We start from the raw sequence: 26,258 nt of genomic DNA, 5'->3' as shown, positions 1-26,258 counted from the left end.
AAACATGTTATCCCCAAAGGTGTAGTTATTAGACTTTTCAACTATGCTGAACACAATGGCTATCTTAAAATTTTAATTGACTGACTTTGGGGAAAAAGGGATGTGGAAGGGGAGCTATTTACCCTCTAATCTTTTGGTCACTTAAAAAAGGTACTAAAACTTTTAATTTTGGTTAGAATGAGCCCTCCCCCGATATTCCACAACCATTGGTTCGATAAGATCAACCCTGGGAAAAAACAACAGCAAAAAACAAACAAACACGCATCCGGGTTCTCAGGCATAAAACTACAAAATTCTACATTTTTGAAGATGAGAGCTCGAAACCTTTACAGTGTGGCTATCTGATATGCTGTATCTGATGATGTGATTTTAAGTAGGATTCCTTGACTTTTTGGTGATGTTTTCCCCCAAAACTTGAAATTTTCACAACTTGCAGCCCTTACCCAAAAGGCATGGGGGGATCATATTGTCTCTAAAGGCGTAGTTATCAGACTTCTCAACAATGCTGAATTTCAGTAGGATTCCTTGACTTTTTGGTGATGTTTTCCCCCAAAACTTGAAATTTTCACAACTTGCAGCCCTTACCCAAAAGCCATGGGGGGATCATATTGTCTCTAAAGGCGTAGTTATCAGACTTCTCAACAATGCTGATTTTCAGTAGGATTCCTTGACTTTTTGGTGATGTTTTCCCCCAAAACTTGAAATTTTCACAACTTGCAGCCCTTACCCAAAAGCCATGGGGGGATCATATTGTCTCTAAAGGCGTAGTTACCAGACTTCTCAACAATGCTGAACACAACGAATATCTCAAAATTTTAATCGGATGGCTTTGGGGAAAAGGGGCTTGGGAGGGGAGCTAGTTACCTTCTAATCTTTTTGGTCGCTTAAGAAGGGTGCTAAAACTTTTAATTATGGTTAGAATGAGATCTCCCCCAATATTTTAGGACCATTCGCTTGATAAGATCAACCATAGGAAAAAAGACAACAACAAAAAACAAACAAACAAACACGCATCCGTGATATTTGCTCTGGCAGAACAAGATTCCACACTTTTGAAGATGATACCTTGAAACCTGTAGAGTGAGGTTATCTGATATGCTTAATCTGATTGTGTGATTTTTGGTAGGATTCCTTCACTTTTTTCCCTCCTTTTTGAAAATCAGGCTCGCAACTTTTGATGAGTAACAGTAAACTCAATGAAGCCTATACATTTGGAATCAGCACAAAAAGTCAATTTATTTGATATAACTGTTAATATCAAAATTGATATCCATTTTTTAGAGTTTCGGTTACTGTTGAGCCGAGTTGGTCCTTACTTACAGTTCGTTCCCACGAACTTTTTGAAAGGCTTCCAAAAGTGAAACTAAAGCACACAGACTCTTTGTTTTTCGTAGAATGTTTTTTTTTGTTTTTTCTTTGAACGTATACCGTCTTATTATAACTTTTAAAGTACTTTAATTATTTTCAATTTATTTTAATGATATTTTATAAGAAACCATCATACAGATGTGGAAACTGAAGTTCCAAACATTCAAATTTTCTAATTTGGAGAAATCCTGCGATTTCTCGAAAGCCTTGGTCTTAATCAGAACAAGATGGTTGGTCAGGGATATGACGGTGCAGCAGAGATGATTGGGCATCTTAGGGGTGTCCAGGCTGTTATACGTGAAAAGTATCCAAAGGCGCTTTACGTCCATTGTAGTGCACACAGTCTCAAATTGGTCATCTCTTCTGTATGTTCTATTCTGGCGTTTAAGCATTTCTTCGGTTTCGTGTCACAAGTCTGCAGTTTTTACCATAATTCCCCACTCAGGACACAGAATTTAAAAGAGAAAATCAACGAAATACTAGCGGATTCGAGGAAATATAATTTAACCGGACTCTGCGAAACAAGATGGGTGGAGTGCCACGATTCAGTCTTGCGTTTGCTTGAGCTGTACCGACCAATTCTGCGATCTCTGGAAGCTCTTGAAGAAAACGGAAATACAGAAACTTCTGCAAAAGTGGCGTAGTTGCTGGACACGATGAACCAGTCGCTTTTTTTGTGTCTCCATGTAGCCAAAGAGCTTTTCTGCCTTACGCTTCCACTGTGCAAGACTCTTCAGTCTTTTGACTGTGATTTGGCAGCTGAATGCAGTCACATGGAAACTGTCCTTTCAAAAACAAAGGAAATGAGAGGAAATGCTGCTACTGCTTTCAGGTCTATTTTCAACAAAACTCAGCGTTTTGCCAGCGACTTTGGACTGGAGATGACTCGTCCGAGGACGAGAGGTGGTCGAAGTATGCAACAGACGATCCAGACCTTCTCAACCACTATAGAACCTCGCTCTTTATTCCTTTCCTGGACCACTTCACTTCCGAGCTGAAACAACGATTTGTGCTTCACCAGAGACTGCTGTCAAATCTCAGCGTCCTTTCTCCTGCCAAAATTTTTTCTATCGATCTGAAGGTATTAAACCTGGAGTCATTGGTTGAATTGTATGGCGATATTCTTCCCGAGCCAGACTGTCTGAAGCAAAAAATTGAGCTATGGCGCATCAAGTGGGAGAATGTTTCGGTATCAGAGAGGCCGACTTGTGCTGTGTCCTCCCTTCAGGCATGCGACGCCACCTTTTTTCCAAATATTTTTCTACTTCTGGCTGTTCTTGCGACGTTACCGGTTAGTCTTGCTACTCCGGAAAGAAGATTCTCAACGCTCAGAAGGCTCAAAACCTGGCTGAGAAATTCAACAGGAGAAGAACGATTGAGTGGCTTTGCCCTCCTTGCAGCCCATAGGGACGTTGACATCTACCCTGACAAGGTCATCGACATTTTTGCAGGGAAGAAAATCATCGCCTGGATTTTGTTTTATAGATATTCGCCCTTACTTTTAGCTAAAAAAAAAAAACAACAACTAAAAAATATATAGACTAGTTCTACTATTTGGCTTCTTTTTGCGTTAACTGTTTTTGCTGTCTAAAAAAAAACAAAATTAGCTTGTAGTATTTAACTGTATGTAAATACTTTTCTTATTTTTGCGTTACTAAAAAAAAAAAAAAAAAAAAAAAAAAAAAAAAAAAAATGTCCCTTAAAGATAAGAAAGTATGCCTAGTGGACGCGTCCTCGTTCACAAGGGGTGGACTAACAGTCTCGATCTAAACGTAATGTTGCTCGAGGATGTTAGACAAAGTCCACGGGAAAAAATTGGGTAAACCACTCTCCCCCCTGAACAAAATCCTGGATACGGCCCTGGTTCAGTTCGAGACATTAGGAAACAGATAAATGGTAATTTGTAATATAGTCATTTTTATTTTGATTTTTCAATAAATATAGTACAATGCTGCCTGGCCACAAGAAGTTTTCACTGTTTGTTTATTTCAATGCCATGCAAGTGACAAGATGGCTTTGCCTCTGATTCCAAACTTATGAAACCTTACAATTGTCCTTATAGAACAGTCTGGTTTTCAATAATCTTTAACGATTCTTACTATGCTAGGGTGCCCATTTGAAGGTTGACAAGAACATAAAGTTTACGATACTAGCTCTCCTTTTCTATCTATTTTTTTTTATCCTTTATGCTATTATATCGTTAAGATATCAATTTAAGAGAATTTCAGTAGTCTAACCACTCACCTATCTTAGGTGTCTTTATAAGTGCCCCTGTAAGATTAATTAGATTTCCAATAATCTGTGATAGTTCTTGCCACACTTGGGTGCCCATTTGAATGATGGCCAGAGCACAAGCTTTACAATAGTAGCTCTCCATCTCTTTCTTTTTTTCCTTCTCATTTATAATACTTTCTCTCATCTATAATACTATCTTCTCGTTAATATGTCAATTTAAGTGAATTTCAATATTCTAACGGAAAAACACGTCAATAAATTGTAAACTGTTCCAGAAATTGTGTTCCAGACATATTCTTGTTAAGAAAAAGAACAATCTGGTGGGATCAAGTCAGAAAATGGATCAGTGTACAATATATTTAAAAAAAAAAAATGTTCTGGTAATACTTTCAGAAAGAAAAAACAAACCAAGGGTAGGTTAAACCAGGGCTGTAATAATTCTCACGAAAGATAGCAGCAGGAAAGAGTCAGTAGTAATGGGGGTGCCAGTCGTGACATGACCACGTGGTCATGTCAGCATTTTTAATAATGTCAGTACACCAAAAAAGGGCATAGCCTCCCTAGGGGAGATGGATTTCTGAGAAATTGATTGCGTAATCAAAGTGTGTCAACAACAACAACAACGACCTTGACATTCGCTGAGAGCGTGCACTTACAACAACAAAAACCCGGAATTTGGAACACCTGTGCTGTCGACCTCAATTCACCTATCGAAATATTCCAACTATTTCATTACAAATAAAGAAATTCAAAATGAACTTTGAAAACTCAAGAAAATGTAACTGTGACAAGGTAAACAACAACCAAACACTTCTGAAATATTGAAACACTTGCATTTAAAATGAAGAAAATTCAAATGAACTTTGAAAAATAAAGAAAATGTAACTGTGACAATGTAAAACACAAGCAAACACTACTGAAATATTACAACTCTTGCATTTAAACGAAAGAAATTCAAAAATAACTTTGAAATATATAGAATATGTAACTTTTACAAGGTAAACCACTACCAAACTCTACTGAAATATTCCAACTCTTGCTTTTCAATGAACGAAATTCAAAATGAACTTTGAAAAATCAAGAAAATGTAACTGTGACAAGTTAAACCACAACCGAACGCTACTGAAATATTCCAACTCTTGCATTTCAACGAAAGAAATTCAAAATTAAATTTGAAAAATAAAGAAAATGTAACTGTGACAGGGTAAACTACTACCAAACACTACTGAAATGTTCCAACTCTTGCATTTCAACGAAAGAAATTCAAAATTAACTTTGAAAAATCAATAAAATGTAACTGTGAAAAGGTAAACAACAACCAAACACTGCTGAAATATTCCAACTCTTGCATTTAAACGAAATAAATTCAAATTAACTTTTAAAAATCAATAAATGTAACTGTGACAAGGTAAACCACAAGCAAACACTGCTTAAATAGTCCAACTCTTGCATTTAAACGAAATAAATTCAAAAATGAACTTTGAAAAATATAGAAAATGTAATTGTAAAAAGGTAAACAACAACCAAACACTAGTGAAATATTCCAACTCTTGCATTTCAACGAAAGAAATTCAAAATGAAGTTTGAAAAATCTCGAAAATGTAACTTTGACAAGGTATACCATAACCAAACACTACTGAAATAGTCCAACTATTGCATTTCAATGAAAGAAATTCAAAATGAAATTTGAAAAATAAAGAAAATTTAACTGTGACAATGTAAAAAATAACCGAACACTACTGAAATAGTCCAACTCTTGCATTTCAATGAAAGAAATTCAAAATGAAATTTGAAAAATCAAGAAAATGTAACTGTGACAAGGTAAACCACGACCATACACTACTGAAATATTCCATCTCTTGCATTTCAACGAAATAAATTCAAAATGAACTTTGAAAAATCAAGAAAATGTAACTGTGACAAGGTAAACAATAACCAAACACTACTGAAATATTTCAACTCTTGCATTTCAACGAAAGCAATTCAAAATGAACTTTGAAAAATCAAGAAAATGTAACTGTGTCATGGTAAACCACAACCAAACACTACTGAAATATTCCAACTCTTACATTTCAATTAAAGAAATTAAAAATGAACTTTGAAAAATCAAGAAAATGTAACTGTGACAAGGTAAACCACGACCATACACTACTGAAATAGTCAAACACTTGCACTTCAAAGAAAGAAATTCAAAATAAAATTTGAAAAATCAGGAAAATGTAACTGTGACATGGTAAACCATAACCAAACACCACTGAAATATTCCAACTCTTGCATTTCAATGAAAGCAATTCAAAATGAACTTTGAAAAATCAAGAAAATGTAACTGTGACATGGTAAACCACAACCAAACACTACTGAAATATTCCAACTCTTACATTTAAATTAAAGAAATTCAAAATGACCATTTAAAAATCAATAAACTGTAACTGTGACATGTTAAACCACGAACATACACTACTGAAATAGTCAAACTCTTTCACTTCAATGAATGAAATTCAAAATGAACTTTGTCAAATCGGGAAAATGTAACAATGACAAGGTAAACGATAACCAAACACCACTGAAATATTCCAACTCTTGCATTTCAACGAAAGAAATTCAAAATTAACTTTGAAAAATCAAGAAAATGTAACTCTGACAAGGTAAACCACAACCAAACACTACTGAAATATTCAAACTCTTGCTGTTCATTGAAAGAAATTCAAATTGAACTTTGAAAAATCATGAAAATTTACCTGTGACAAGGTAAACCATAAGCATACACTACTGAAATATTCCAACTCTTGCTTTTCAACGAAAGAAATTCAAATTGATCTTTGAAAAATCAAGACAATGTAACTGTGACAAGGTAAACCACAACCAAACACTACCGAAATAGTCCAACTCTTGCATTTCAACGAAATAAATTCAAAATGAACTTTGAAAAATCAAGAAAATGTAACTGTGACAAGGTAAACCACAACCAAACACTTCTGAAATATTCCAACTCTTGCATTTCAATGAAAGAAATTCAAATTAACTTTGAAAAATCAAGAAAATGTAACTGTGACAAGGTAAACCACAACCAAACACTACTGAAATATTCCAACTCTTGCATTTAAACAAAATAAATTAAAAATTAACTTTTAAAAATCAATAAATTTTAACTTTTAAAAGTTAAACCACAACCTAACTCTACTGAAATATTCCAACTCATGAATTTCAACAAATGAAATTCAAAATTAACTTTGAAAAATCAAGAAAATGTAACTGTGACAAGGTAAACCACGACCAAACACTACTGAAATATTCCAACTCATGCATTTCAACGAAAGAAATTCAAAATGAACTTTGAAAAATCAAGAAAATGTAACTGTGACAAGGTAAACCACAACCAAACACTACTGAAATATTCCAACTCTTGCATTTCAACGGTAGAAACTCAAAATGAAAATTGATAAATCAATAAAATTTAATTGTGATTAGGTAAACCACACCTAAGCACTACTGAAATATTTCAACTCATGCATTTCAACGAAAGAAATTCAAAATGAACTTTTAAAATTCAAGAAAATGTAACTTTGACATGGTCAACCCCAACCTAACCATAATGAAATATTCCAACTCTTGCATTTCAATGAAAGAAATTCAAAATGAACTTTGAAAAATCAAGAAAATGTAACTGTGACAAGGTAAACCACAACCAAACACTACTGAAATATTCCAACTCTTGCATTTCAACGAAAGAAATTCAAAATGAACTTTGAAAAATCAAGAAAATGTAACTGTGACAAGGTAAACCACAACCAAACACTACTGAAATATTCCAACTCTTGTACTTCAACGAATGAAATTCAAAATGAACTTTGAAAAATCAGGAAAATGTAACTGTGACAAGTTAAACCATAACCAAACACCACTGAAATATTCCAACTCTTGCATCTCAATGAAATAAATTCGAAATGAACTTTTAAAATTCAAGAAATTGTAACTGTGACAAGGTAAACCACAACCAAACACTACTGAAATATTCCAACTCTTGTATTTCAACGAAAAAAATTCAAAATGAAGTTTGAAAAATCAAGAAAATTTAACTGTGACATGGTAAACCACATCCAAACACTACTGAAATATTCCAACTCTTGCACTTCAACGAAAGAAATTCAAAATGAGCTTTGAAAAATCATGAAAATGTAGCTGTGACAAGGTAAACCATAACCAAACACCACTGAAATAGTCCAACTCTTGCATTTCAACGAAAGAAATTCAAAATGAACTTTGAAAAATCATTAAAATGTAACTTTGAAAATTTAAACCATAGCCAAACACTACAGAAATAGTACAACTATTGATTTTCAACGAAAGAAATTCTAAATGAACTTTGAAAAATCAAGAAAATGTAAATGTGACTAGGTACACCACAACCAAACACTACTGAAATATTCCAACTCTTGCATTTCGACAAAAGAAATTCAAAATGAACTTTGAAAAATCAAGAAAATGTAACTGTGACAAGTTAAACCACAACCGAACGCTACTGAAATATTCCAACTCTTGCATTTCAACAAAAGAAATTCAAAATGAGCTTTGAAAAATCATGAAAATGTAACTGTGACAAGGTAAACCACAACCAAACACTACCGAAATAGTCCAACTCTTGCATTTCAAAGAGAGAAATTCTAAATGAACTTTGAAAAATCAAGAAAATGTAACTGTAACAAGGTAAACCATAACCAAACACTACTGAAATATTCCAATTATTGCATTTCAACGAAAGAAATTCAAAATTAACTTTGAAAAATCAAGAAAATGTATCTGTGACTAGGTAAACAACAACCAAACACTTCTGAAATATTCCAACTCTTTCATTTCAATTAAATAAATTCAAATGAACTTTGAAATATAAAGAAAATGTAACTGTGACAAGGTAATCCACATACAAACACTACTGAAATATTCCAACTCTTGCTTTTCAACGAAAGAAATTCAAAATGAACTTTGAAAAATCAAGAAAATGTAACTGTGACAAGGTAAACCACAACCAAACACTACTGAAATATTCTTACTCTTGCATTTCAACAAAAGAAATTCAAAATGAACTTTGAAAAATCAAGAAAATTTAACTGTGACAAGTTAAACCACAACCGAACGCTACTGAAATATTCCAACTCATGTATTTCAACAAAAGAAATTCAAAATGAACTTTGAAAAATCAAGAAAATGTAACTGTGACAAGGTAATCCACGACCAAACACTACTGAAATATTCCAACTCATGCATTTCAACGAAAGAAATTCAAAATGAACTTTGAAAAATCAAGAAAATGTAACTGTGACAAGGTAAACCACAACCAAACACTACTGAAATATTCCAACTCTTGAATTTCAACGTTAGAAACTCAAAATGAACTTTGAAAAATCAAGAAAATTTAACTGTGACAAGTTAAAACACAACCTAACGCTACTGAAATATTCCAACTCTTGCATTTCAACGAATGAAATTCAAAATGAACTTTTAATAATCAAGAAAATGTAACTGTGACAAGGTAATCCACAACCAAACACTACTGAAATATTCCAGCTCTTGCATTTCAACGAAAGAAATTCAAAATGAACTTTGAAAAATCAAGAAAATGGAACTGTGACAAGGTAAACCACAACCAAACACTACTGAAATATTCCAACTCTTGCATTTCAACGAAGGAAATTCAAAATGAACTTTGAAAAATCAAGAAAATTTAACTGTGACAAGGTAACCCACAAGCAAACACTACTGAAATATTCCAACTCTTGCACTTCAACTAATAAAATTCAAAATGAACTTTGAAAAATCATGAAAATGTAACTGTGACAAGGTAAACCAAAACCAACCACAACTGAAATATTCCAACTCTTGCATTTCAACGAAAGAAATTCTAAATGAACTTTGAAAAATCAAGAAAATGTAACTGTGACAGGGTAAACCACAACCGAACACTACTGAAATATTCCAACTCTTGCACTTCAACGAAAGAAATTCAAAATGAACTTTGAAAAATCAAGAAAATGTAACTGTGACATGGTAAACTACAACCAAACACTACTGAAATATTCCAACTCTTGCACTTCAACTAAAGAAATTCAAAATGATCTTTGAAAAATCATGAAAATGTAGCTGTGACAAGGTAAACCATAACCAAACACCACTGAAATAGTCCAACTCTTGCATTTCAACGAAAGAAATTCAAAATGAACTTTGAAAAATCAAGAAAATGTAACTGTGACAAGGTAAACCATGACCAAACACTTCTGAATTATTCCAACTCTTGCATTTCAACGAAAGAAATTCAAATGAACTTTGAAATATCAAGAAAATTTAACTGTGACAAGGTAAACCACAACCAAACACTTCTGAAATATTCCAACTCTTGCATTTTAATGAAAGAAATTCAAATGAACTTTGAAAAATTAAGAAAATGTAACTGTGACAAGGTAAACCACACCCAAACACTACTGAAATATTCCAACTCTTGCTTTTCAACGAAAGAAATTCAAAATGAACTTTGAAAAATCAAGAAAATGTAACTTTGACAAGGTAAACCACAACCAAACACTACTGAAATATTCCGACTCTTACATTTCAACAAAAGAAATTCAAAATGAACTTTGAAAAATCAAAAAACTGTAACTGTGACAAGTTAAACCACAACAGAACGCTACTGAAATATTCCAACTATTGCATTTCAACGAAAGAAATTCAAAATGAACTTTGAAAAATCAAGAAAATTTAACTGTGACAAGGTAAACCACAACCAAACACTACTGAAATATTTCAACTCTTGCATTTCAACGAAAGAAATTCAAAATGAACTTTGAAAAATCAAGAAAATGTAACTGTGACAAGGTAAACCACAACCAAACACTGCTGAAATATTCCAACTCTTGCATTTCAATGAAAGAAATTCAAAATGAACATTGAAAAAATCATGAAAATGTAACTGTGACAAGGTAAACCACAACCTGTGTGTGTCTTTGTGCGTGTGTCTCTGTGTGTGTGTCTCTGTGTGTGTGTCTCTGTGAGTGTGTCTCTGTGTGTGTGTCTCTGTGTGTGTGTCTCTGTGTGTTTGTCTCTGTTTGTGTCTCTGTGTGTGTGTCTCTGTGTATCTGTCTATTTGGGTGAAACAGTTTGAGGCATTTTAGGCGATGATTTTAGAAAACAAAAGCAGAACTTTTAAAATCACAACAACTGAAGGTCAGTAAATAATGCCTTTGTGGGGCCCGGGGATGGCCTTTGGGGGTCTGGGTGGGCCTTTGGGGGCGCCGGTGATCCTTTGGGAGCTGGGGGGGCCGGGGGGGGCGGCTGGCGCCCGGTTGGGGCCGTGGGCCACAGGGGGGGACCGTTGGAGGGTCTGTGGGACGCCGTTGGTTCTTGGGGAGCTCGATGGGCCTTTGGGGACCGGAGGAGGAACTTTGGGTCCCCTTTGGGCCTTTGGGAGCTCGATGGGCCTTTGGGGATCGGAGGAGGCCCTTGGGGGCACAGGGAGGGCCTTTGGGGCACAGGGAGGGCCTTTGGGGGTCCGGGGGGGTCTTTGGGGCGCCGTTGGTCCTTTGGGAGCTCGATGGGCCTTTGGGGACCGGTGGAGGGCCTTTGGGACCCCGTTGGTCCTTTGGGAACTCGATGGGCCTTTGGGGATTGGAGGAGGACCTTTGGGGCACAGGGAGGGCGTTTGGGGCACATGGAGGGCCTTTGGGTGCCTGGGGACATTTGGAGACCGGTGGAGGGTCTTTGGGACCCCGTTGGTCCTTTGGGAGCCCGGGGGACCTTTGGGGGCCGGGGGAGGGCCTTTGGGGCACAGGGAGGGCCTTTGGGGGTCCGGGGGGACAGGTGGGGGCCTGGGGGACATTTGGGGCCTGGGGATGGCCTTTGGGGGTCTGGGTGGGCCTTGGGGGGCGCCGGGGGCCCTTGGGGGAGCTTGGGGGGCTTTGAGGACCAGTGGAGGGCCTTTGAGGCACAGGGAGGGCCTTTGGGGCACAGGGAGGGCCTTTGGATGCCTGAGGGACCTTTGGGGACCGGGGGTGGGTCTTTGGGATCCCTATGGTCCGTTGGGAGCTCGTTGGGCCTTTGGGGACCGAAGGAGGACCTTTGGGACCCCGTTGGTCCTTTGGGAGCTCGATGGGCCTTTGGGGACCGGAGGAGGGCCTTTGGGGGCGCCGGTGGCCCTTTGGAGCACAGGGATGGCCTTTGGGGGTCCGGGGGGACAGTTGGGAGCCTGGGGGACATTTGCGGCCTGGGGAGGGCCTTTGGGGGTCTGGGTGGGCCTTTGGGACCCCGTTGGTCCGTGGGGCGCTTGGGGGGCTTTGAGGACCGGGGGCTTCCTTCGGGGTTGGGGTAGGAGGATTGGAACCCTTTGGGGTTGGGTTAGAGGACCTCACAACACTGTTTCACCTTTAAATTCTCTTCTAAAATCTCTTCAAAAATCTTCTTTTAAAATGTCTCTATCTGTTTCGCCGAAATAGTTCCATAACCTGTCTAAAACGGTTTCGCCCAAATAATCCCTAAACGTAAATTCAGCGTGTTCCTTTGTTATTGGCATCTCTGTGCTAACGCATTTCAAATTAATATGAAACCTTTTCGCGCGCTAAAACAATTCATCGCTAAGATGTTTCTTGCCTAATTGTTTCCATGGCCTTTGGTTATTAATATCTTTTGGAGTTCGACCAGTAGAACTGTTCCCGAGGCAAAGACAAAGGGGAATTATTGATTCACGATAGGTGAATTGAGGTCGACAGCACAGGTGTTCCAAATTCCGGGTTTTTGTTGTTGTAAGTGCACGCTCTCAGCGAATGTCAAGGTCGTTGTTGTTGTTGTTGACACACTTTGATTACGCAATCAATTTCTCAGAAATCCAACTCCCCTAGGGAGGCTTTGCCATTATTTGGTGTACTGACAGAATTAAAATTGCTGACATGACCACGTGGTCATGTCACGACTGGCACCCCCATTACTACTGACTCTTTCCTGCTGCTATCTTTCGTGAGAATTATTACAGCCCTGGTTTAACCTACCCTTGGTTTGTTTTTTCTTTCTGAAAGTATTACCAGAACATTTTTTTTTTTTAAATATATTGTACACTGATCCATTTTCTGACTTGATCCCACCAGATTGTTCTTTTTCTTAACAAGAATATGTCTGGAACACAATTTCTGGAACAGTTTACAATTTATTGACGTGTTTTTCCGTTAGAATATTGAAATTCACTTAAATTGACATATTAACGAGAAGATAGTATTATAGATGAGAGAAAGTATTATAAATGAGAAGGAAAAAAAGAAAGAGATGGAGAGCTACTATTGTAAAGCTTGTGCTCTGGCCATCATTCAAATGGGCACCCAAGTGTGGCAAGAACTATCACAGATTATTGGAAATCTAATTAATCTTACAGGGGCACTTATAAAGACACCTAAGATAGGTGAGTGGTTAGACTACTGAAATTCTCTTAAATTGATATCTTAACGATATAATAGCATAAAGGATAAAAAAAAATAGATAGAAAAGGAGAGCTAGTATCGTAAACTTTATGTTCTTGTCAACCTTCAAATGGGCACCCTAGCATAGTAAGATATAAAATTTGGCATATCAGAGGCAATGCTGTAGCCTTGCCTATAGTAAAGGCCGTACGGTTCCAATGTTTTATTATTATTTATTATTTTTTCCCCCATAGGCACTTCATATCGAAGGGGTCGTCGTAGAAGCTTCAAAGACGGCTCATTCGATTGGAAATCGAGAGTTCTAGTGCCCTTTTCAATGGTCAAAAATGATAGGAGGGCAACTAGCCCCCCCCCCCACGCCCATCATTCCCCCAAACACATCCAATCAAAATTTTGAGATAGCCATTTTGTTCAGCGTAGTTGATTTCCATATAGAAAATATATTTTTGAGGAGTATCCTCCCCCAAAATCCTCAGGGCAAGGGTTTTAAGTTATGCCCTGGGAGCATATAAGGTCTTTATAGAAGGCGTTGTCGTAGAAACTTCAAAACATGCTCATTCGATTGGAAATTAAAGAGCTAGTGCCTTTTTTAATAGTCGAAAGTGATTGGAGGGCAACTAGCCCCCCACCCCCCCACGCCCATCATTCCCCCGAACAAATCCAATCAAAATTTTGAGATAGCCATTTTGTTCAGCGTAGTCGATTTCCACATAGAAAATATATTTTTGAGGAGGATACTCCCCCAGAACCTTAGGGGCAAGGGTTTTAAGTTATGCCCTGGGGGCATATAAGGTTTTTATAGAACGCGTTGTCATATAAACTTCAAAAAAGGCTCATTCATCTGAAAATTCAAAGGTATAGGGCCCTTTTTAATAGTCAAAAGTGATTGGACGGCTCCTAGCCCCCCCCCCCCGCCGCCACGCCCATCATTCCCCCAAACACATCCAGTCAAAATTTTGAGATAGCCATTTTTGTTCAGCGTAGTTTATTTCCAGATTGAAAATATATTTTTGAGGAGGACACGCCCCCACCCCACAACCCTCAGGGCAAGGGTTTTAAGTTATGCCCTTGGGGCATATAAGGTTTTTATAGAAGGGGTTGTCGTAGAAACTTCAAAACAGGCACATTCAATTGGAAATTCAAAGGGTTTGTGCCCTTTTTAGTAGTCGAAAGTGATTGGAGGGCAACTAGCCTCCCCCATCCCACACCCATCATTTCTCCAAACACATCCAATCAAAATTTTGAGATACCCATTTTGTTCAGCGTAGTTTATTTCCAGATAGAAAATATATTTTTGAGGAGAACACTCCCCCACAACCCTCAGGGAAAGAGTTTTAAGTTATGCCCTTGGGGCATATAAGGTTTTTATAGAAGGGGTTGTCGTAGAAACTTCAAAACAGGCACATTCAATTGGAAATTCAAAGGGGTTGTGCCCTTTTTAGTAGTCGAAAGTGATTGGAGGGCAACTAGCCTCCCCCATCCCACACCCATCATTTCTCCAAACACATCCAATCAAAATTTTGAGATACCCATTTTGTTCAGCGTAGTTTATTTCCAGATAGAAAATATATTTTTGAGGAGGACAATATCCCACAACCCTCAGGGTAAGGGTTTTAAGTTATGCCCTGGGGGCATATAAGGTTTTTATAGAAGGCGGTGTCATAGAAACTTCAAAAAAGGCTCATTCGATTGGAAATTACGACGGCTTGTGCCCTTTATACTAGTCGAAAGTGATTTGAGGGCAACTAAACCCACTCTCACGCCCACCTTTTCCCCAAACACATCCAATAAAAATTTTAAGACAGCAATTTTATTGAACGTAGTTTTAAGTTCTGGAAATTCGGTCTTTGAGGATTACAACTCCCCCAAAGCCCTCAGGGCAAGGGTTGTAATTTAAGGATTCTCCGAATCCTTTATATTATTTCTTATAGAAGGGATGCTCGTATAAACTTTAGAGAGGGCTCATTTGATTGAAAATTGAAAGTCCTTGTTCACTTTTTAAGAGTCAAAAGAGATTGAAGGGCAAATAGCCCATCTCCCTCCTCCACGCCCTAAATGCATCAGATAAAAATTTTTAGATAAACATTTTTTTTAAAATAGTTCAAAGTTCTGATAACAAAAACTCCGGTGTCGACACAGCCCACCAGGGCCCAGGGGTAGGCGTTGTAAGTTATGCCCTGGAGTATAACTTATTAAGGGGGGTTTATAACTTATGGGAAGGGGTTTTGTATGGGAAGAACACATAGGAAATCTATTATAATGATCCAAGTATAAGGTTAAAATACATACTCTGTGATAGATGCAAAATTGCTTTGGCACACAAAATCCTATTAAGGTCAATTCCAAACAGTGGTGATCCCTTTGTGTCGGCAAGTGAAATGGTCTAAACTCCCTTATTGGAGCTATTTTTTCAATCTATTCTTGTTGTCAATCACTGTCCACAAGTTATGCAAGCTGTCTATTGTTCATATATAAGGTTTTTATCAAAGAGGTAATCGTATATACTTTGAAAGAAGCCTCATACGATTTAAATTGAAATTTCCAGATCCGTTTTTTAAAGTCTAGAATAATCGGACAGTAAGCACCCCCTCCCCATGCCATAAAAACTTGAATTTTTTTGCAATCAAAAACGAACAAAAATTAATTAAAAAAAAAAACTTTCCGAAAAATAAGTTTCTCAAAGAAAAGTAAAGGCCATTTTAAACTTAAGATCAGGAGATACAAATACCTGTATCAAGTCACCTGATCCAAATTTAGAGATAGCCATTTTGGTTAGCATGTTCGAAAATATTGTAAGTATGTATTTTATGATGACTTAATCCTCCGAAGTTCCTGGGGGGAGGGCTGAAAGTTATGAACTTTACTTAATGTTAACATATAGTATTGGTTATTGGGAAATATACAGACGTTTTCAGGGGAGATTTTTCCTGGTTGTGGGGGGTGGGTGGGTTGTGGGTTATATGGGAGGATCTTTCTATTAAGGAAGTTTTCATTGGGGAAGGGACATTGCTTTGAAGGGGACGCCAGATTTCCCAGCATTATTTAAAATAAGATCAGAAATTAAATATAAAAAAACAAGTTTTTCAACTGCACCAGCAGCAACATCAAAAATTTAAACGAACAGAAAATATTACATATATGATTGGATTCACTCCCTTATCAATGCCTTGCTCTTTAAGCCAAAGATTTTTTAGTACTTTCATAAGAGGTATTTATTCTAACGAACGGCCTTTGTAATTAAGCGGTCATTTTTAAAGAATTGGAACAAATTTCAAACTTTTGCTTAAAGAACAAGATATTGACAAGGGGGCGAACCCCTAATATACGTATTAAAACTATATGAATATAGAAGTTCGTTAGGTAAGTTAATTCGTAAGTTACGCATATTTATTACTAATAAAAACGTTCGTAAATAAAATTAAACAAATTTCGAGAAAGCCATTTAACCAAATAAAAGTAAATTAATATGAAAATTTTGTTTTAATTATTCATGTACGGTGAGCCAAGATCAAAATCTGCATTTATTCCAAAACGTTCAAAAATTAAATAAAAAGAAACAAGTTTTTTGTTTTAACTGAAAGTAAGATGCGACATTAAAACTTAAAACGAACAGAAATTATTCTGTATATGAAAGGGGCTGTCCCCTCCTCAACGCCTCGCTCATTACGCTAAAGTTTGACTTTCTCACAACTCTATTTTTTTAACAATGAAAAACTTTAGCGTAAAGAGCGAGGCGTTGAGGAGGGGACAGCCCCTTTCATATACGGAATATTTTGTGTTCGTTTTAAGTTTTATTGTCGCTCCTTACTTTCAGTTAAAAAAAACTTGTTTTTTTATTTAATGATAATTTAAGCGCAGACAAAAGGCAAGGTTACCACTATATTCTATTGTGCATGTTCAAGTTTTCTTCTGATTTGAAATTCAAATCAAGTGAAATGACCATTTTATGAGAGGCAACGCAACGCAAAAGCCAGAAGACTTCAATTTATTACTGTAATTATTATTATTATTACTATTATTTTCCAGAGGCACGTAATACGGAAGGGGTGGTTGAGTAAACTTCGAAAGGATTGGAAATTGAAAGTTCCAATGCCCTTCTCAAGAGTCAAAAGTGACCGAACGGCAACCAGTCCCCTCGTGCACTTTTTAGATTCTCCCTTCCCTCTGTACTGATCCAAATTTTGAGAAAGTAATTTTGTCAGAAACAGTCGAAAGGCCTAGTAGCCATGCTTCTGGGGATGGAATTCCCCCCAGGGCAAGGAACGGAGATTGTGCAATTTGCCTTTTTTTATATGTAGGATTTATCATTCGAAAAATAGGGGAAGTTTGATTCTGGGTGGGTTTGGAAAGGCTAAGGGTATTAAGGTGACACTCCGGGGAATTCTTAGGGGCAAGTTGAATTAAATTAAAAGATACTGTTTAGATCCAGTTTATCAAAAAATTGTATATTCACTATTTCGAGCTGAGGGTATCAAGTCTAAGCTTTCAGGGTATATAGATGTTAAAAATTGGTCGCTGGGCAGCCAGTTCTCCTCCCAGTCCCTTTTTGGCGGTCCTCTCCCCAAAGATGTCTGATAAAAATTTTGGAATAGAGATTTTGTTCAAAATAGTCAAAAAGTCAGACAACTATGCCTCCAGGGATGACAAACTCGCCACAGCCCATGAGGCAGATATATATATACACACACACATATACATATATATATATATATATATATATATATATATATATATATATATATATATATATATATATATATATATATATATATATATATATATATATATATATATATATATATATATATATATATATATATATATATATATATATATATATATATATATATATATGTTGGAACCCTTGGTCCCAGTTTGTTCAGATAAATGTCCCTTCCAGATTCATTTCTTTTGGCTCCTTAATTATTTTCCTTCCCCGAGTAATAAATACTATATATATAAATATATATATATATATATATATATATATATATATATATATATATATATATATATATATATATATATATATATATATATATATATATATATATATATATATATATATATATATATATATATATATATATGTTGGAACCCTTGGTCCCAGTTTGTTCAGATAAATGTCCCTTCCAGATTCATTTCTTTTGGCTCCTTAATTATTTTCCTTCCCCGAGTAATAAATACTAATTTATTAAATTTATTAAATACCCATTTTGGTTCTTCTTAATTGCGTACGTGTTTAATAGACCACGAGGTAAGAAATTGCGCAGTTAGGGAGGTTGACCAGTAAATTAGTAAGTCCTAGGATTGGCTAGAAAGATTCGTTTACCACCCTCGTAACCCCTGTCGTAGCACGCGGCTAGCGGGCTGGGAGAAAGAGTCCTTTTTAGATCAGTTCTTTTATACAACGTGTAGTGATTACAGTAAGCTTTTTTTACTATGTACTCTTTTAACTTTTCAGCTTAGGTCGAGTCTAAAAGAGATAGTTAGAAATCTTATCGGTAAACTTTGGCTTTAAATGTGGCCATTGACCATCCGATCACGTTAGTATATGCGGAACCGTTGGAATAACCGCGGAGATCCCACTAATTTGTGGCCGGCAAGGGATCTCCCCCTCCAGTAAGTGGCATAGCATCTCTTTGTGCCATTTTTGCCTTTACAAGTGGTGACCCCCGCACGTTAAACCTCCAATAAGTGGTGCCAGCGGTACCCACACGTCCAATAAGTGGTGGCAGCTAGAAAAGGACCTATCAACAGCACTGATAGCAAAAGAATTTTGCGTTTTCGAAGAGACGGGTTAATTTGGCCTATAAAGTAGCCTATTATGGTAACATATAAAAAGACAAAAATATGCAATCAATTAATAGAATTATGAAGGTCTATAATGGGCTGAGGGCCTTGTTAGACAAATATAAAAAATAATAACGTTAAATTAATGAGTTGAGTTTACAGTGGGAAAATCTCCGTATTTAAAAGTATTACAGGGTTTAAGGACAGATAAGAAAACGTTGAAAGTTGGGTTATTATTTGAGTGAATTGGCGGACTTAGATATAATCTTCAGTGACGAAGGTTATAAGAGTATTGAGGACGGCAAAATAGGAGAATTTGTCAGTTTGTGTGCATATTAGACAAGGAAGGTGGGAGGCACCTGTCCTATTGAGTAATCTGACCAGGAGGAGATTATATTTGGAAAACGAGTATCCAGGGAGGATACGTGATTTGTTGTACAGGGTAGATCCCCTGTTTGAGTTTAGTCCAGCTAATTCACTAGTGGAATATTCGCGTGGTTTTTCTGATTATTTTCTCCTCCAACCCCTGTTACTTCGTTTTTCGGAGATATAATTCACTCGCGTAAAACTGCTTGTTGTGAAAGAAGTCGTTATTCCCTAATGAAGTCTAGACATTCCGGTTATTTTAAAAATTGTTGAATCTCGTTACACGGAGCTGATAATTCACAATGGTAATTGAGTGCCATAATTTTTGCATGACAGTTTTGAGCTTACCAAGATTGACTAATTGAATAAAAAATAAAATAATCGGAAAGAAGTATACGCGGTAGAATGAGGGGGTACGAAATAAACAAGGAAGAAATAATATGTGAAAAACAAGACGAACTCATCCCTCAGAGGCTGTGCCAAATGAAGGGGAGTTGCGGGATAGAGAACGAACAGATTCAAAAAAATGAATTAAGAAGAAATAATGACAGACAGAATCAAAGTAGTCCGAGTAGAAGGAGCAGTGTTAAATCGAGGTCCAGCAGGAGCTCGCGAAAAAGCACTCAAATAGATATAACACAACAAATATTAAATTTCATGGAGAAATTGAGAATAGCCAGAGAACGAGATGACGAAAGAGATAGAGAAGAAAGGGAACAAAGAGAGAAGGAAGAACGAATAGCGAGAGAAAAAGGAAGAGGCTGATAGAATAGCCAGAGACCGAAAGAAAGAGGCTGATAGAATAGCTAGGGAACGAAAAAAGAGAATGATAAAATAGCTAGAGAGAAAGAACCAAGATATCACCAAGAGTTTAAAATAATCATGATAGGCCTAATAGAAGCCTGCTGGGGAATTCCAGAAAGGTAGATTTTATCACAACTTACTTGTAGGCTATTAAATAGCCATAATAATTTGTCTAAGAATCAATCGCTGGAAAATGAAAATTACCAGACATTAAACACTTTTGCGAGAAAATATGCCACTTCGTTGACAAGTCAGGGAAGTGTACCGGCCCATAAAACAAATTGGGAGGCTGTGCCACCCTTTCGGAAAAACGAAATACTTGATACGCGAGTTCAAAATGTTGATAATCCACAAAAATGGGATGCGGAAATAAATAGACAAGATAATATTGAAAATAAGACAAGCGAAATTGATTTTTCAGGAAAATTTGCAAATAATAGAAAACTTGAGAACACTTTTAATGAATATGAGACACTAACAAGTATAGGCCAAAATGAAACACTGATTGTACCAAAAAAAAATGAGACGAAATTTATTGTACGTGCTTTTCCTCGGAAAGTTCGAGAAATTTTAGTAGAATATGAAAAGCCAAATGTTGGAGTTCAGTTCCCATTTGATGACGAAATATTTGTTGCTGCGGTAAGAATAAAAAAGACTAAAAGAGAGACGAAATATATTAAGTGGAACTACAATAAAGAAAGACAGTCAAAGATGGACACTAGAGTCTAATTCAGATTTCATGACGATTTATTTAATGCTACTACAAAAGGAAAGAAAACTAAGAGAGAGAAAAGAGATATTAAACGGAGCTACAATGAAATTATTCAGTCAAAGATAGTGGACACTGGAGTCCAAATTAGATGTAACGGTGATTTATTATTTTGCGCGAATGACAGAATTGAGAAAAGTAGAGACGAAAAGAGGAATGCAAAGAAGAGACAAAATTTGGAGATTCAGCCTGCAGTGGCGAAAAACAAAAAAATGTTGGATGGGCTGTGGCTTGAAAACATGGATAATAAGGGGGAAAAAGAGGTCAAAGACCCATGGGAAATAAAAGAAGATGGTTACAAAAGAGAGATGAAAGACCTTCAACGGGTTGGGGGAAAGTTGGGAAATGTTGAATGTCGATTCAGATTGAAAAAACTTGAACAGGAATCTGATATTGGTCTGATCAGCTCAAAAGAGGGTTTGTTCCTTTATGAGGGGGAGGAATCCCTTGGGGAAGATCCCCTCCGGGAAGTCGCGACAGATAGTCCTTTTCCTGAATGCACAACTGGTGGACAAGTTGTGATCCCTTTACCGAGATCTTGCCTTCCTGATCTGGAGTCCATGGGGGATACTGTCTCCCAGTCACTTCATACTTCACCCAAACCGTTGTCCAGGAGCCCTATTCATAGCTGTTATTCTTCATGGGAGTCGACAAGTATTTCCGGCAAATTGTATTCAGTGGGAGATGTATCTAAGTTTAATCTTCAATTAGCATAAACGTATATTCTTCAGTTAATTATCCCAGGGGAGGGAACCGAGAAAAAAGACGATTCATGGATCACTCAAAATTTTACTACATTCCCAGTACCCTTATAGTTTTCACAGGCCTTTGCATTTTCTGCCTTAAATTATTTGAAATTATGCCAAGGGGCAATTTACTTTTTGATTGAGATGTGGGGTTGTTTCCACAGATGGAAATTAAGAGGCTAGTGCAGCCAAATGTTCATGTGGCCGGCATCATCGAAAGTGCCAGAAACTGATTCTCTGCTCCTCTCAACTGTAAATTCGGGAGAACAAGAAAATTTTTGTTTTGGATTGTGCTGTGCACAATGAATTTCTACGAATCTTGGGGACGTCAACTTTGAAAACCAAATGTGGATGTTAGACGATCCAGATCATGGTGGTCCTACAATGGAGACGTGGGGATGGCGAGGAATCCTGAGCCAACCGGTGAAAAGAGAGAAGATACAACTCTAGTGATTTTGAGTTTAATGTTACTTATTTTATGTCTAAGTTTCCAGCCAATCCACCGGGGATGCGGGTCATTTATCTTCGGAGGGATGTGTTGGAACCATTGATCCCAGTTTGTTCAGATAAATGTCACTCCCAGATTCCTTTCTTTTGGCCCCTTAATTATTTTCCTTTCCCGAGTAATAAATATTAATTTTACTTTTATTTTTGCGACGCCATTTTGGGTCTTCTTAATTGCGTACGTATTTAATAGACCACGAGGTAAGAAATCGTGCAGTTAGGGAGGTTGACCAGTAAATTAGTAAGTCCTAGGATTGGCTGAAAAGATTCATTTACCGCCCTCGTAACCCCTGTCGCAGCACACGGCTAGCGGGCTGGGAGAAAGAGTCCTTTTTAGTTCAGTTCTTTTATACAACGTGTAGTGATTACAGTAAGCTTTTTTACTATGTACTCTTTTAACTTTTCAGCTTAGGTCGAGTCTAAAAGAGATAGTTAGAAATCTTATCGGTAAACCTTGGCTTTAAATGTGGCCATAGACCATCCGATCACGCTGGTATATACGGAACCGTTGCAGTAACCACGGAAATCCCACTATTTTGGGGCCGACGAGGGATCTCCCCCTCCAGTAAGTGGCATAGCAACTCTTTGCGCCATTTTTGCCTTTAAAAGTGGTGACCTCCGCACGCTAAACCTCCAATAAGTGGTGCCAGCGGTACCCACACATCCAATATATATATATATATATATATATATATATATATATATATATATATATATATATATATATATATATATATATATATATATATATATATATATATATATATATATATATATATATATATATTATGTTTAAGGGGTAATTACTTGAAAAAAAAACTGTCGTCCTAATCCAGCAATTGAGACAAATGTGCACTTGATCGAGGTTTTGACCTTACTCATCTATCCAACTACCTAGGACCAAACAGTATAACCGAACCATCAACCATATAGAAATGTCCAAATCCATGCAAAGACGTCATCAATAAATGTAAGTCGTTGTAAATTTACAAGCAAAAGCACCTTAAATCTAGAGAAGTATTTCCAAGTAGAACCTTCCATTAGGGCTCATCAGAAGAAATTCCGGCCGCAGAAAGAAGATGGTTCTTCAAAACATCGTCACCGTGTCTCGCCCTCAGCCGCAGTAGTGCTCGGAAGTTGCTATCATTTTGAGAAGGTTCTGGATCCGAGACCGAAATGTGCTGGAATCATTGGTACGTTAGTTCCTGAATGGTTTGGTGACTAGATATCCCAAGTGCTCGTGGCAGCCTTTGCCAGCTGTCTCTGACGAGAACAGAACGCAAAATCTGCAAAAAGCAGCGTCCTCAGACGGAGAGTAGGACAACCAATTGAAACGAGTGAGCCAAGTTAACTGAAACTTCAGCTTCTGTTTTTAAGATAATGGAAAAATATAGGAGATATCTGGATTCCAAGGGCTCTTCAGAAACAGAAGTTTATAATTTGCATCGAGACTGGATGATTTGTTGACAAAACGACCGATATTATTTGCAAACAACGACAGAGACAGGGTTGGTGCAGGTGCGTGTTGCTTCGTGGTTGGTTCCAATGTGCGTGATTCAGAAGTTTCAACGATGGCTCCAGTGCCCTTCAGATCTACAGATGTAGATAAATGCTCCGCAGACGTCCCGCTAACGCCACTGTCAGAAACATCCCTGGTCTGCTTTGGTGCAAAAAACGACGTTATGTCACACTTCCTCTTCACGTTGAAAATCGCCCTCTCTTATCCAAGTCTGAAATTGAACTGAACTGAAAATCTTGAACTCTCTTATAATATTTACCTCGAGCCCCCATTAATCCTAATTTACTATGCAAAGTCTGACCTTGCATAATAAGGCGAACATGGGGTTACCTAATTGCGTAAGCTGATAACAACCGTTTACTCACAAAATTGCAATAGGATTTTTGTATGTCACAAAATGCAATAGGATAGTAGCGCATATTAACCCTAATTTACTATGCAAGGTCAGGGGAGCATGGGGTTACCTACGGTTACTTCGTTGTGTTAGCTCATCAGAACTGTTTACCCACAAAATGCAATAGGATTTAGTGCGGGAGCATATTTTTTTTCTGGTAAGGTTTGGTCTTTACAGGTATTTTTTAGACTAATTTTCAACTCCGTCAAAAATTTTGCGGGGGTTCAAACCGGGTAACCCCCCCTCCCCCTGAATACGGCCTTGCACGAATATGAAGCGCAACGAGATTTGTGGCTAGAAGACATGCGACAACAAGCATCACAACGAATCCCAAATGAAAATAATGGACAAAGAAATCTGTGATTAGATGTATGCGACAGGGATGATCACAACGAATCGTGAATGAATAAAATGAAAGCGTAAACTAAATAAATCAAATAGATACAAACCGGCCCCGTACCGGGTCTTGGAAAATTTTTATTAAGTCCAAGCTAACAAACATACAATGTTATTTTTTATTATATGCAGAAAAATAAATCCACTAATTGACCCTGTATAGACCACAAATTAATTTTACCATTAAATAAAAAAGAAATTCTGGTTAAATTGAAGACCGATATTTAAAATCTGACTGAAATTACCCTTAAATGGAGAGGGCATCCTTCTTCTCTAATGCTGCTGCTGATGTCTCAAATTCACTAAAAGATCGATGAGTTTTTCCAAATAAATTAAAGTAAGCCTTACCTTAATAATGTTTATATTATTGAAAATTTGCCTCCTATCGTTTTCAATGAAGCACAAGTGATGCATTGCAAGCAAGTAAAAATGAAACAAAACATGAAAATATTTTATTTTTTTTTTATGCTTTGCCATTTAGAATTACGGCACGTGCGCAGATCTATTCGACTTTTTTGAATAAACAAGTCACAAAAAATTTCAAAGAATAATAAGGTGGGGTTCAAAGCCCTTTCCCCTCCCAGGATTACTTGCCTTTTAAGAATGAACCAGTACATTCAGCATCCAGAATATTAAGATAAATAGTGGGAATTCCTTTTGTATAATTTCAAGTTTATTTTAAGTTCCCTCATTAATAAATAATCAAAAAAAGTCCTGAATGTTTGAAAAATCCCAGCAGGATAAATGTCTCACAAACCAGGGTCGTTACTAGAAAAATTGTTTGGGGGGAGTGAGGAATTTTACAGACTGGCTGGTCATTTTTACAGACTGAATTTTTTCAATAATTAGCACAATGTCTGTTTTGAATACGGTACGTAAAATCACTGCGCGAGTTGGTAAAACCGCTGCATTTACTGACCGAGATGAAGATTTCGGTATATGTCATGTAACAATTTCCATGTTCTTTATTTAACCAAATAGAAAATTGTGACGCCAGCTGTAAAATCACGGTAGGAGCCCAGAAAACTGCTGCGTTTACCGACCAAGTTTGAAATTTCTGCAGATGACATGTCAGTATTTTCGTGGTCTTTATTTAACCGAACAACAAATTTTGGCAGCGTACGAAAAATCGTGGCACTTCCCGCCACGATTTTACCAACTCATGTTTTTACCGAGTACCCAAAGACATTGGGGGCCCCCCATACGTCACGGTCCTGCTGAGAAATAACACACTCACACCCAAAGACAAGCCTATAAGGTCTGTAATTATTATTCATTTTTTTCCTTTTAGGAAAATTCAGAAGAGAGTTCTATAGTGCGATTGATTGTGAATCGAGTCGGCATAAGAGAAGGGACAGTTATCATCCAAATGCGAATATAAAATTGGCAGCCTCTACTATAAGCCGTAGGGGAAGAACGTCTGCAAGATCCAGTCAAATGAGATGTGTGACATCACTTACCTCAGTAAACACAATTCAACCAAATACAAATTTATAACTGGAACATTGAAGCTTTTTTATTTCCATATTTAATTCACTGTAATAGATGCTGTATTACTTATATATTATTTTAGAAATTTTTACTCAGTTTTAGGTAACGAATTATAGATAAAAGGGGGCCTGTGGTAATAGTGACCAAATCTCTAAAAACCGGAGTGATGATAAAAAATATTCGATTACAAAATTTTATGAAATTCACAAAATGTTGCCCAAACTGTAAAGTTGATTCAGTAAAGATTAACCATGTTAAAACAAAAGTTAAAAAACGTGAAAAATAAAATATTTCATAGTAACGATTTGTAGTTAAGAGCAACTCGTGCTAATAGTAACCAAATTAAAAGAAAAATAGAATGCCTACTACCGTGAAGGCATAAAAAGAATCAGCTTTTATGGTGATTCCTAATATGGAAAGTTTG

At 36.9% G+C, this 26,258-nt stretch overlaps 1 protein-coding gene across 1 annotated transcript in view; it reads left to right on the top strand.

Moving 5' to 3' along the window:
- LOC148945889 (orexin receptor type 2-like) overlaps positions 1-25,903 on the top strand; it is a 463,622-nt gene extending 437,719 nt beyond the window's left edge. The window contains exon 8 of the mRNA XM_089097767.1: positions 25,635-25,903. Coding sequence (XP_088953893.1) covers positions 25,635-25,840 — 206 coding nt within the window. The 3' untranslated portion in view covers positions 25,841-25,903. The remainder of the gene's footprint in view (positions 1-25,634) is intronic.
- The last annotated feature ends 355 nt before the right edge of the window (positions 25,904-26,258 follow it).

The sequence above is a fragment of the Artemia sp. Qi Xiang Cuo genome, chromosome 12, assembly GCF_049724085.1.
Source record: "Artemia sp. Qi Xiang Cuo chromosome 12, ASM4972408v1, whole genome shotgun sequence".
NCBI lineage: Eukaryota > Metazoa > Arthropoda > Branchiopoda > Anostraca > Artemiidae > Artemia > Artemia sp. Qi Xiang Cuo.
Note: the sequence above shows the minus strand (reverse complement) of the source record. Positions and strands in the feature narration are given on the sequence as shown.